The 14,252-nt window shown below is 40.4% G+C and overlaps 1 protein-coding gene across 1 annotated transcript in view; it reads left to right on the forward strand.

Annotated features, from left to right (window-relative positions):
• LOC138442443 (cytosolic beta-glucosidase) overlaps window positions 1-14,252 on the forward strand; it is a 125,258-nt gene that overhangs the window by 44,527 nt on the left and 66,479 nt on the right. The window contains exon 2 of the mRNA XM_069593785.1: window positions 1,972-2,199. Within this exon, the coding sequence (XP_069449886.1) occupies window positions 1,972-2,199 (228 nt within the window). The remainder of the gene's footprint in view (window positions 1-1,971; window positions 2,200-14,252) is intronic.

Raw genomic sequence — 14,252 nt, forward strand, 5'->3', positions numbered from 1 at the left:
ACTGTATATAATCTTTTTAAAATTAATAACCTTTATATTTTAGAGCAATTTTAGAGTTATAGAAAAATTGAGCACAAAGTACAGAATTCTCATGTATCCCATTCCCCCAATTTCCCCTACCTAGCATTAGTGTGGGTCATTGGTTACAAAGGGTGGGTAAATACTGATACATTATTATTCAATGAAGTCCGCAGTGTGTGGGTTTTGACAAATGTATAATGTCATGTATCCACTATTATAGTATCACACAGAATAGAGTCCACCCTTGAACAACATGGGGTTAGGGGAGCAGACTCACTGCCCAGAGGGAAAGGCATGCACAATTTTAGTAGTCTCACTGCCATAAAAATCTGCGGTGTTCCATGTATTCATTCCTGTATATATATTTCAAGTCTTGATTTTTTCTTTAGTTTAACTTTATAGTTTTGAGGATGTCTTAGCCCATTTGGACTGCTCTAACAAAAGACCTTAAACTAGGGGATTTGTAAGTAACACGCGTCTATTCCTCACAGTTCTGGGTGCTGTAAATTGGGGTTAGGGCGCCAGTGTGGCCAGGTGAGGACCTTCTTCCTCATCACAGGCTTCTTGTATCCTCACGGGCAGAGGAGGTAGGGAGTGCTGTGGGGTCTCCTTTTAGAAGCAGTAATCTCGTTCATGAACGCTCCACTATCCTGACTTAAGCTCCTCCCCAAATCATCACATTGGGTGTTAGGATTTCCACCTCTGAATTTGGGGGGGCACAAACAGTCAGAGCAGAGTAGAGGGTTACCTATACTCTGATTCATTCACTGTAACAACTTATCTGTGTCTCTTCTCTTTGAATATACCTAAAGTTAATTATCTGTTCTGTTGGTAGGACATAGGTTGTTTCCAGGATTTTGCTGTGACAGAAAACTGTGCCTCAATAATCTCATATAATCTTTTTTGTGAAAATATATGAGCACACTTTCAGGGTATGCCCTTAGAAGTGGAATTAAAGAGTCATGAGATTTTAAAAAATTAATCATTTGTACCATAAAATGGATTCTAACTACCATTTTAGACAAAATTTCTGTGTGAACATATTTCAAATCTAATGTGATTTTTGCTTTCTGTCCCTCTAATGTGTGATGTTCTTTCTTACCTCTGGGCTTATTCTGATCCTAGCTCCTCGTTTTTTTTCTATTTTCTCTCACCCCTACCTCCTAGCATTTCACTTTGGTGAGTCAACATCTCCTCTGGAATTCAGTCTAGGAGTGTCTACTCTAAGAATTTTCTGACTCTTGCCCACATCTGGATAAACACCTCTTCCTGGCTTTCTTGCAGGAACCATTATGTTGGCTGTTTTATAATCTCATGTAATTGACAAGGACAAGAATTGCAGCAGAGTTCACCCTGGTATCCACTAAGCTTAGCTTGGAGCCTGATACAGAGCATGTGTTGAAATAAGGGATGAGTGAATGAATGAATGTAGGATACTTTTATCATCTCAGCAATGGCAGGAACTAACACCCTTCCCACAATCGCTGACTGGACCATCTCAGGCTCCATGGTTAGATGACAGGAAGATAGGGTTCAGGTGTCAAGGGTCAAAGATAGAGTCCGAGACTGCTTTATGCACAGTGAGGACAAGGTGTGTCTGTCAGGGCCAGGAGAAATGTTCACAAGAAGGAGATGTTTTCAACTCAGACGCTCATAAGCTGAGCCCTGCCTCTGTCTACCAGCTGGGAGATCTTCAGATAATGAACCGTGAAAGCCTGCTATGCAGCGGCATTATGCAATAATTTTTCATTTGCCACCAGTCAGCTTCAGGGATCAAGGACAGCTGAACACATAACCCGCTCATGCATGTTATTTTAAAGACATATTTTAAAGTTATCAATATGGTACATTGAGTTAATGAGGGATGTTCTTTTGGTGACAAATATTTACATTCCACATATGCCTCTTGATGTCAAGAGTGTAACGGTTTCATTTTCTTCTTTTTCTCAGGAGGCTGGGATGCAGATGGAAAAGGCCCTTGTGTCTGGGACACATTCACCCATCAGGGAGGAGAGAGAGTTTTCAAGAACCAGACTGGCGATGTAGCTTGTGGCAGCTACACTCTGTGGGAGGAAGATTTGAAATGTATCAAACAGCTTGGATTGACTCATTACCGCTTCTCTCTTTCCTGGTCACGTCTGTTACCTGATGGGACGACAGGTTTCATCAACCAGAAAGGCAAGTGTTTCTTAAAAATAGAAGGTTGCAGCTTTAATTCAAGGTTATTGCTGCAGTCTGGCATAATTAATCCAGGATGCTATTCTGCAGCATAGCTTCGAGATTGCAAGTTTTTAGAGTGATTATAGGATAAATTTTTTGAAATGGGTTTCCATTAACTTTTCCAGTATTATTCTGGTTTCCCTCAACTGGAGATTTTTGTTGGGAGGGGTGGAAATAGATGGGCAGGAAGTGGGTTGGAAGAAGTGTTTTATTTATGTAAAATGTTACTTGAGTATTAACCTGAAGGTGAATTTCCAAAGGTTATGTATAACCTATTTTCAGTTGTGTTATGCTATGGTAAGTCATGAAAAGCCCTGCAGAACTTGAGAAGATTCTGAGTATTTCAACTGGAACTGAATTAGTGGAGTTAATTAGCTAGCACAGAGGTTGGCCCCAGAGGCCCTGGAATCTGTTCACTTTGGAGTAAGTGCCAGAGATTTCACTTACTATCTTTGTGAGCATCTCATGGACCTCGCTTGGTGCCTCAGTTTCCCCACGAGGAGAGAGGGATACTGTAATAGCTCCTACTTCCAAATGTTGGAAGAGTTAATGCAACGGTCTTTTAAAGTACTTTACACAGTAGCTGGTATAGCATAAAAGCATTCAATAAGTGTTAGTTATTATTCGTCTTATGCCTTGTAATGAAAAAGACTGTTGCCCTATTTGAAAGCCTATTATTTATGAAGCATTTTGCATACATTTTCTCTAAACCCCACAAATCAACGAGGAAGGTATAAGTATCACATTTTACATACGTGCATGTTCAAATCCAGATATTTTGTAAATTTGTATTTTTGGGTGGATCTGGAATTTAAGCCTAAGGTTTGGCTAACTCCTTCCACACAACAGGAGTTGGCAAACTATGACTTGAGACCCAAACTTGCCATGATCCCTATTTTTATACATAAAGTTTTATTTGTAATACAACTGTACCCCTTCATTATGTGTAGTCTGAGGTTGCTTTCCCACTACTATGGTAGCATTGAATAGTTGGGACAAAGACTGTACAGCCTGCAAAGCCTGAAATGTTTACCACATGGTCATTTATGGAAAAAGTTTTGTAACCCCTGCATGACAATGTAACGACTTCTTCATAAAGAACCTTTATTGCTCCTTTGTTCTGGGTAAGATTTCCCATGACTCCTAGGGTTGGGACAGGGTGAGGCAAGGGGGTGCTTAATGTGCAGGATTTGGGAGGCATGTTCTCTCAGCATCTCACAACTGTGAGGTTGCCTCACCACACCTGTGCTTCAAAGAGACAGCACTGAAACTGAGAGGTTCTCCTTGATTAAGTTATCTGCTTTCCTGTATACAGCAACAACAAACGTAGTGAGAACAGCCTGTGCTAACAGCTCCTAGGAGGACCTGTGCACTTGCTTTCAGTGTAGAGGTGGGGGGAAACCTGTGCATTGTGAAATGGAAGCACAATTTATGGAGGCACCACACCGTGACTTTCAAGTGGCTTCCCCCAGATAAGGAAAATATAAGTTTAGCAGGCCCATGACTTGATTCTAAAGACATTAGGCCCTGTTTTTAACTGTTCTTGGTTAAAGGTCTCCTTTCTAGGCATCAGCGGCCAGTTTTATTTTTTGACTTTGAACAGGAGGTAATTTGTGGCTCAGTTTAAAAATTAACTTGTACTTTTCCACCATCTTAATCCATCATCTGTACCCTCTCTTTTCTTTGGCACCCTCATAACCTTCAAGGATTAAAAGCTACGAGTAATCTCTGAATCTTCTCTTTTCTTTTCTTCTTACATCTAACTAGTTGCCAAATCTGATCCATTCTTCTCATGCCTCTTTAACTTCTTCCCCCTGCTGGCTCCAATCATCTTCTCTCTCCCTTCCCTGGTTTAGATGTTTATCATCCTCATCAAGGGCTTTTTGATATGCCCTTGATGGATATACCTACTCTCACTCTCTTTCTTTGTCCTTTAATCCTTCGTTCAAAATGCCACCACAGCAATTTTCTGAAAGCTTGGCCCAAGACATGCTGGCTTGCATCATCTCCTGCTAAAACAAAGCAACATAAAATTTTTTTAGTCATCTAAACTCCTTCATATATCATTTCAGGTTTTACTTGACTTAGTCTTGACTCACCTCTGAGGCATTCCAGGCTGAAATTCCCCCATGCATGTGGTCTATGCAGTTCCTCCACACAATGCCCTAAGCACATAACCTACTACATATTAAACATGCTATGTAATTTTCCACTTTTGAAGAAAAACTTTAAAGTTTTTCCTCCTGCCTGGAATGGCTTTTTAAAAAAAATTCCCAACTATGCCTGTGAAATGTTTTGTATACTTTTAAGGTCTAGCACTGGTGGTTCAGATGATAAAGAATCTCCATGCAGTGCGGGAGACCTGGGTTCGATCCCTGGGTTGGGAAGATCCCCGGAGGAGAACATGGCAACCCACTCCAATATTCTTGCCTGGAGAATCCCCATGGACAGAGGAGCCTGGTGGGCTGCAGTCCATGGAGTTGTAAGGAGTCGGACGCGACTAAAGGACTAAGCACAGCACACAGCGCAAGCTCCAGCACAAACGTGTTCTCTTCTTTAGAGTCCCTATCTCAGGACAAAAAATACTTTTTTTCCTTTAAATTCTCATAGTGCTTTGAAAACCTCTTAAAATGTTTTGTACATTCTTCACTCTTGGCATTATTAAATCCCCTGCTTGATTGTGAGCACTTTGTGTTTAATTCAACCCAGCAAACATACATCAAGTGTCTACTTTGTGTCAGGGACAGTGCTCCATACTCTTAACAGAAATATGAGAGAATCCCTGAAATTGTTTACAGGGTAGTGGGCAGATATGTCTGCCTTATTTACCCCTGTGATCTAGTACAGTGCCCTGCAGGGAAGAATTCAGTAAACACTTAACTGAACTAGACCAATAACCATCATAAAGATCACTCTAAGGGTAGTTAGTTAGTTGCACAGTCGTGTCTGACTCTTTGTGATCCCATGGACTGTAGCCCACCAGGCTCCTCTGTCTTTGGAATTCTACAAGCAAGAGTACTGGAGTGGGTTGCCATGGTAGTGGTTGATTTTTATTGAGTATATAGTATGTGCAGCTTCCTGTACCAAGCACTGCACCTGCCTTTGCTGAGTCAATGCTCCTAACAGCCCTGTGAGTGAGGAGGGCTTTCCCTAAACAGAGGGAATCATGGTAATCTGAGGTGTAAGGCTGGGCATAAATTTGCCAAGACAACACATTTAGTTAGAGCTGAGTTCAACCTAGTTCTGTCTCATGTCAAAAACGTAAGGTTCCAGAGACATTTACAACATGAAACCACATGCTGGGCTTCCCTGTGGCTGTGCTGGGCTTCCCTGGTGGCTGAGATGGTAAAGAATCTACCTGCAATGCAGGAGACCTGGGTTCAATCCCTGGGTCGGGAAGATCCGCTGGATAAGGGAATGGCAACCCACTCTAGTATTCTTGCTTAGAGAATCCCATGGGCAGAGGAACGTGGAAGGCTACGGTCCATGGGGTCGCAAACAGTCGGATACGACTGAGTGACTAACACACACACACACACACACACACACACACTCACACATGCTTTGTGCTATACTATCCCTGATAGTAACATGAGGTGGAGGCCCTACATTACTAAAACTCATGCCACTGCTCTAGCCTATGATTCTAGGAGTTTGGAGTTTTTACTGAGTTTCCATTTGGGTGGTAAACAACAACAAAAAACCCACCACCTTGTAATATGGGTCCATAATTCTTTATCTGAAATTCTAAAATCCAAAAGGTTCTAATATTGAGTCCTTTTTTTTACTAGTTTGATTCTAAAACAAAGTAGGCAGCAAAAGCTGACCTGAGTTGATGACAAAGTTTTAATGTTATCTTAGTTCATTTTGCTTAGAATATTTATCTGTTTTACTGCAGAAATATTAAGGGATACTGACCCACCCCCAGTGGGGGTATTAATATACAATATTTACTGTGTTTCTTTTCTAAAAACCCCCAAATTCTGAAAACATGGCTGCCAAGATTTTCAGATAAAGGATTATGGACCGGTGGCAATACCTCAACATGTCTAGGTACTTCACACCAACTCCAGATACACAGAGGTTCATGGAGCTCGCTGTAGATTAGACGTCTAAGAACAGGGCAGCAGAGAAGGTAGAGAGTGGTGGTGGCAGGAGGCTGGAGTCACTGAGGCCACCCAGACAATGTGAGGGACCCACTGGTGCAGTTCTCACGTGGAGATCACACTGTCTCAGCACTGAGCTTTTTATGTTTGGCACTAGCTTTTGTAAAGCCAAAGCTGATTAATATTACAGACTTTTCCATGAGCAAGAGGGCACTGGAGGTGCTTCCAGTAGGCAGAATTTCAATAAGTGGTTGCTCATTCTTGTGCAGTGATCTGTTGAAGCAGTTGGAACTGTTTTAACTCAGAAAGGCCATCATTTGTTTTTTCTGTTTAAACATTTTCTCAAAGAGCATGTAAAGAATTAGAGAATCCTTGTCACTGTCTTTTCCAAGAAACTCAAGTTTTTTTATTCGACTTCCTATTTTAAAGCTTGATAAGAGGACATTTGGAAATGTGTAAATAAAATCCCATGTTCCCAAACTGGAAGAATATTTTACAAAGTGGAATTATTACACAGCTTTTCTCTTTCAAATGTCAAGTTTTTGAGGCTTAACAAGAAGAGATTGAGCTGGCAACTGAAATCGCATATTTCTGTATTTCTCAACTGTTCAAGTACGTTTTCATATCTGTCTCAAATGTAAGTTTCAAGTGATTAGCAAAAGACCCAATTATTGGAAATAGAAAGGGGAAAGGAAAAGAAATGGTTATGCAGAATTTCTTTCACACTTTAAGATTTAAAATATTAGCACACTTAGAGGAATGTTAGTTAAGTAAACTAAAAGCGCACTTATTAATCTCCTACTCTATATTGGGCAGCGTGGTAGACTGAATAATGCCCCCTCAAAGATGTCCATGTCTTCATTCTTAGAAACTGAATATATTATCTTACATGATAAAAGGGACTTTATAGATGTGCTTAAGTTAAGGATCTTTAGATGGGGAGATTATCCTGGTTTATCTGGATGGATGTCATCATACAGATCCTTAAAAAAGCTAAGTAAGATGATCACAGTCAGAGAGAGAAGGTATAAGAACTGAAGCAGAGGTCAGAGAGGAGACAGGAGTTTCAGTGCTGGCTCTGATGATGGAGGAAGGGGTCATGAGCCTCTAGAAGCTGGAAAAGGCAAGGAAATGGATTCTCTTTGGGAACTCCCAGAAGGAATGAAGCTCTGCTGACATCTTGATTTTAGCTCAGTGAGAACCATTTTGGACATCTGATGCCTAGAACGCTAAGATAATAACTTGGTATTGGTTTAAGCCACTAAGTTTGTAGTAATTTGTTACTGCAGCAATAGGAGACTAGCACAGGAAGTATGCCATCAGAAATTGGTGGTTGGGTCTAAGGAGGAGTGAACCTAGAGAATTATACGTATGACACAGGTAGGCACTAGGTCAAAGTTCATTCTTCATTAAGACATTTACAGTTTGACTAGAAGAATTCCAGTATAGTTATTTTATGAACTGAGACATTATCTTTGAAAGTTTCAGCCAGATGCTCTTTTAAGGGAATTTTCCCATTTCTTTGTTCTATATAACCCTGCTCCACTCTTGGCCACAGCTGACTGGATGGGGGAAAACTTATTTCCCTGTGACATATAAAATTTGTAACTTCATTAGAAAAGCTAATCCTTTTCAACTGCCTCCCTGTCTCAGGGATGTTTGGAATTGAGGAGTTGAAGCCTGATTTGGTGGGTGGTTGGCACTAGGGTTGTGAGGTAGTCTTGGCAGATAGGATGCCCATTTTGAGACCATAACAAATTGGCTACACAAAGGAAACTGGTTTTCTGAGCAGGAGAGGAATGGAGTGGATGTGTTGAGGGAAGTTAGGGTAGGAGACATCAGTCTTTTTGAGAGGTTAAGATTTTCTCAGCTCCCAGCTTTAAGTTCCAGTTGTGATTATTTCCTGTCGTTTGGTATCTGATATCTCTCTGTCATTTCAAATAATGCTCACTGCATTCCCTACCAGTCAGCCTCCTGCCTCTAGTGCCACCTTTACATTTGAGTTAATCTGAGTGGGCTTTTCCCTATTTCCAAAAGACCTTTGACTTAAATATGCTTCATATTTTCAAAGATCAAATAAGAAGGAATGGGTTTAATTAAAACAAAGGTGATGATAGTAACTGTGAAAGAAGGCTATGAAGGTTTTAATACTTAAAATAACCCTGCCCTAAATATCAAGACGTAGAACAGAGTCCATATGACTTCTTGGGGTTTCAGGCTCCCTAGGTTGGTAACTGACGATCATTTAAAAATACATATTTATGGGGATTTCCCTGGCAGTCCAGTGGTTAAGACTTCTGCTTTCAATGCAGAGGGTTCAATCCCTGGTTTGGGAACTAAGAGCCTACATGCCATGCAACCAAGAAATAATAATAATAAAAAAGTATTAATGGATAGAATGAGTTACCCTGAATTGTAAGAGTTTGGTAAAGCTAGAGAACTCTCTGACTATTTGTTCTCAGTGCTTAAATACTCCTGAGGTGACGCTATTACTATTCCTCTTTTAGAGATGAGGAAATGTGGGTGTAGAGAGGCAGTTATGTAATTTGTCCATGATCACTTGTCTGAATTGTCTGACTCTGGAGCTCTGCTCTTCAATGCCTCACTCCATTGCATCATGGAAAGGTTTCACTGGAGGACTGAATAGACCAGAGGTAAAGTTCTGGGATGATAAATATTAAGTATGCAATGCTTTGTTGCTCTGCCATGTTGATGAGTTAGAAAAAATTTTACTTAAAATTTTTAAATCTTCAATTCAATTGCACATCATCATGTTGTTTGAATTACATTGATTGCCATCATTAATGATTGCATCATATTAAATGATGCTTATAAATCATTGATTCCTCCAGAAATAAGAAAAAACCATGATATTATGAATCAGATCCAAAGTAGGTGATTATTAAGGCTAGGAAAACAGTATCACTGTGATTTTGTTTCAGAAACATTAGTGTAAGAAGGGGAATGTCACAGTGGGAACAGCTCAGTCTTTATAGTGAGACAGACTGGCTTTAAATGTTGGCTTTGCTATCTGAAAACATTGTCACTTGAAGTCTGGAAGTCACTTTCTGAGTCTCTGTTTTTTCATATATTTACTGAAACTAAAAATGCCTACCTCTTGGACTTAGTGCAGGGATTAAACAAAATGTGTGACATCATGTACGTATAGTATGAATACAAAAAACAAAAACTGATATTATTTTTATATTCAAAGCCAGTGGAAGGCATTGACCATGAAAACCTTAACACAGTCCAATATCAAGATGATTCCATCATACAGATCTTTGGATATTCCATTTTACAAAGGAGGAAATATGGGCTTACAGAGGCCCAGAGATGGAATGGTGGAATGATCTTTTACAGAGAGAGGAAAGCTTTATAAACTTTGGTGAGTGGATTAGTATTCCATGGCTGCTACAACAAATTATTACAGGCTTACTTGCCTAAAGTCACACAAATTTACTACCTTAGAATTATGTGGGTTAGAAGTCTGACACAGGTCTCTCCAGAATAAAAACCTCTGTGCTTACAGGCTGCATGTCTTTTACAAAGATCTAAGGGAGACTCTGTTTCTCAGTTCATTCATGTTGTTAGCAGAATTCAGTTTCTTGGGGTTGTCGGACTGGAGTCTCCTTTTCTTGGATGACTGAGCTGAGGACCGTTTTCAGCCTCTGTAGGCCACCTGCACTTCTCAGCTGCTGGCTCCCTTCTTCCATCTTCAAAACCAGCAATAGTTGGCTGAATCTCTCTTATGCTGCCACCTCTTGTGACTCTTTTTTCTGTTGTTGCATCTCTTCGACCCATTCTTCTGCCATCCTCTTTCACTTCTAAGGACTCATGTGGCAGAGTGGGTCCACCTGAACAATCTAGAAACATCTTCCCAACTCAGGATCCTTAATCAGAATGATATCTGCAAAGTCCCTTTGAAGTAACATAAGAAGTAACATATTTACATGATCTATGGATTACAACTTGGACATCTTCTGGGTGGTGTAACTTATTATGTCTACCCAGTGAGTAATGGCATGCAAAAGGGGCTTCCAAGTATGGAGTTGCTATGCATGACCCACATGATGTTCATGCTTGCAAAATAAGTGAGCTGTTGTTAAAAATTACCCATTCTTACAGACAGACAGACAACCCATGACCTTGCATAATCTGGCTTCTGCTTATGCTGCTTACCTCTCACTATTCTCATTTCCCTTCTGCTGAGCTATACATTCTCCTTATTGTGAGCTTTCAGTTACCAGAAAGAGCCATATTGTCCTAAGAGAATGAATTTACAAATAAAGGCCATGCCATATATGATGGTAAAACTCTGACCCTCATGAAAAGTCCAGGCAGCCAAACCACAATTTCTGTATCAGTTGACCCAGAAAAGTCAGAATATGGTCAACAACTGCCCCTTCTTTGTTTTTGTTCCTCTGTCCTCTTTGAACTTAGGACCAATCAGAAAAAGGCAAATTTGCTCCCCAACCCAATTACCCAAGATGCCCTGGTTCCAGTCAGCCCACCTCCAGCCTCCCTGTGCCAACAGCTTTCAATCAAAAGGTACCAGGATCCTCCCCTCACTGTTTTTATTGTGAAGCTTTCCTGCCTCCCTGATAGCCTTTGAGTATCTGCCAAATGCTAGTGATAATGGCTGGCTCCTTGTTGCAAACTTGGAATAAGCAGACTGTTCACATTTGGGAGGTCTTTGTTGATTTCCATTCTTCTTTTGGCCTTTTGCACAATTGTTTCCCTTTTTTCTCTTCCTGGATCCCTCCTCCTTGCCTTATGTGGGTCATTTGTATCCATCTTTTAAGGATCAGTTTAGATGTCACTCAGGACAACAATAACAATAATAATCATTATTAGAATCATAGTTATCTGTGCCAAGAACTGTTCTAAGCATGTTCAATTTATCAACTCATTAAACTCTCAGAACAATTATTGAAATAGGTTTCTATTATTGCCTACATTTTACAGACAAGAAAATATAACTCAGAGAGATAAAGTAACTCTCCTGAGGTCACTGAACTAGTAGGTGAAGATTTTGGGATAGAACTTAGGTAGCCTGTCACCATAGTTCACTTTTGAAACCATACTGCTACTCTGCTTTCAGAGTAGATTTTCATATGCCCTCAGTTTGGGATGGGGACTTACCTTTAATAATAATACTGTATGATAATTATTTATGAATTTATTTGTAGTCTCTACTTACGTTTAAGGGGCTTCCCCGATAGCTCAGTGAGTAAAGAATCTGCCTGCAATGCAGGAGGCACAGGAGATGCCGGTTTTATCCCTGGGTTGGGAAGATCCCTGGAGAAGGAAATGGCAACCCACTCCAGTATTCTTGACTGGGAAATCCCACGGAGAGAGGAGCCTTGGCAGGCTACAGTCCAAAGAGTCGTAAAGGGTCAGGCACTACTGAGCAACTAAACATGCCTGGTTACTACTACAATTAAAGTTTTCTTAGTACAAGAAGAGTGTTTATAATGTTTGTAATCAAGCATATAGTAGTGTCTCTCTAAAGGCATATTTGAGGAATGAACAAATTAATGATTGAATAAATGAAATGTACACAAAAATCTCAATTATTATTTAAAATTGGAAGATAATAACTCTAAGAAGAGATAAAGGGACCCTGCTTGGCAAACTTTGAATGCAACACAAGTTCTGTATATGAATTTACAATTATTATTCAGGAAATCATCTTTTAAAATAGGAATGCTTCTCTCCTCTTGGCTTAGTTTCTTTCCAAACTCGTTCTTTTTTTAATTAAAAAATTTTTTTTTATTGTTTTAAGTGTTTACTGGAGTGTAAGTGTGAAAACATTAGTTGCTCAGTCATGTGTGACTCTTTGTGACCCCATGGACTGTAGCCCAACAGGCTCCTCTGTCCATTGGTATTCTCCAGGCAAGTATATGGGAGTAAGTAGCCTCCTCCAGGGGATCTTCACAACCCACTCATTGAACCTGGATCTCCTGCACTGCAGGCACAGCCATCAGGAAATAGTTGCTTTGCGGTGTTTTCTTAGTTTCTACTGTACAGGAAAGTGCATCAGCTATATGTATACATATATCTCCTCTTTTTCCCTCCATACTCTTAAACATATAATCATGTGCTGTGCTGTGCTTAGTCACTCAATGATGTCTGACTCTTTGTGACCCTATGGACTGTAGCCCACCAGTCTCCTCTGTTCATGGAATTCTCTAAGCAAGAATACTGGAGTGGGTTGTCATTCTCTTCTCCAGGGGATCTTCCCAACCCAAGGATCGAACCTGGGTGTCCTGCATTGCAGCCAGATTCCTTACCATCTGAGCCAACAGGGAAGCCCAGGTATTCCAATGGATTATGTCAGAAATTTACAGCAAACTCTCCAGTGGAAAGTTCTTTAATGTGTCACGGCCCTGGCTTTCTGTCTTTGTACCTCACACCCTGGGACTGATGCTGAGCCCTTGTCCATGCTCAGTGAGTCTCTTTTCTTAGACTTGTAAGACTGACCTGTCTGGAGAAGCACCAAGGCAGTCATTGCATTCATCTTCTTTACTTTATGTTGAATATTGTTGAAATTTATTCATTCACTCAAGAGCTATTTATTGAGTCTCTACTAGGTTTCTGCTATTGTCCCAGGATTTGGGGGATCCAGAGGTAAATTAGACAAGGCTCATGACCTAACTGAAGCAGAAGATATTAAGAAGAGGTGGCAAGAATACACAGAAGAACTATATAAAAAAGATTTTAATGACCCAGATAATGATGGGTCATACGATCACATGACGGTGTGATCACTCACCTAGAGCCAGACGTCTTGGAGTGCAGTCAAGTGGGCCTTAGGAAGCATCACTACCAACAAAGCTAGTGGAGGTGATGGAATTCCAGCTAGCTATTTCAAATCCTAAAAGATGATGCTGTTAAAGTGCTGCACTCAATAGGCCAGCAAATTTGGAAAACACAGCAGTGGCCACAGAACTGGAAAAGGTCAGTTTTCATTCCAGCCCCAAAGAAAGGCAGTGCCAAGGAATGTTCAAACTTTCACTCAATTGCACTCATTTCGTATGGTAGCAAAGTAATGCTCAAAAGTTTCCAATTTAGGCTTCAATAGTACGTGAACTGAGAACTTCCAGATGTTCAAGCTGGATTTAGAAAAGGCAGATGAACCAGAGATCAAATTGCCAACATCTGTTGGATCATTGAAAAAGCAAGAGATTTCCAGAAAAACATCTACTTTTGCTTCATTGACTATGCTAAAGCCTTTGTGTGGATCACAACAAACTGAAAAATTCTTCAAGTGATGGGAATGCCAGACCACCTTATCTGTTTCCTGAGAAACCTGTATGCAGATCAAGAAACAACAGTTAGAACAGGACATAAAACAATGGACTGGTTCAAAATTGGGAAAGGAGTACGTCAAGAGTCTTTATTGTAACCCTGCTTATTTAACTTTAATGCAGAGTACATCATGTGAAATGCCGGGCTAGGTGAAGCACAAGCCGGAATCAAGATTGGTGGGAGAAGTGTCAATAACCTTATATATGCAGATGACACCGCTCTTATGGCAGAAAGCTAAGAGGAACTAAAGAGCCTCTTGATGAAGGTGAAAAGAAAAGGAGAAAGCTACCTTAAAACTCAACATTCAAAAATTGAAGATCACAGCATCTGGTCCTATTGCTTCATGGCAAACAGATGGGGAAACAATGGAAACAGTGACAGACTTTATTTTTTTGGTCTCCAAAATAACTGCAGATGGTGACTGCAGTCATGAAATTAAAAGACGCTTCCTCCTTGGAAGAAAAGCTATGACCAACTTAGACAGTGTATTAAAACGCAGAGACATCACTTTGCCAATTAAAGCTCATCTAGTCAAAGCTATGGCTTCTCCAGTAGTCAGGTATGGATGTGAGAGTTGGACCATAAAGAAGG

This window comes from Ovis canadensis, chromosome 6 (assembly GCF_042477335.2).
Source record: "Ovis canadensis isolate MfBH-ARS-UI-01 breed Bighorn chromosome 6, ARS-UI_OviCan_v2, whole genome shotgun sequence".
Classification (NCBI taxonomy): Eukaryota; Metazoa; Chordata; class Mammalia; order Artiodactyla; family Bovidae; genus Ovis; species Ovis canadensis.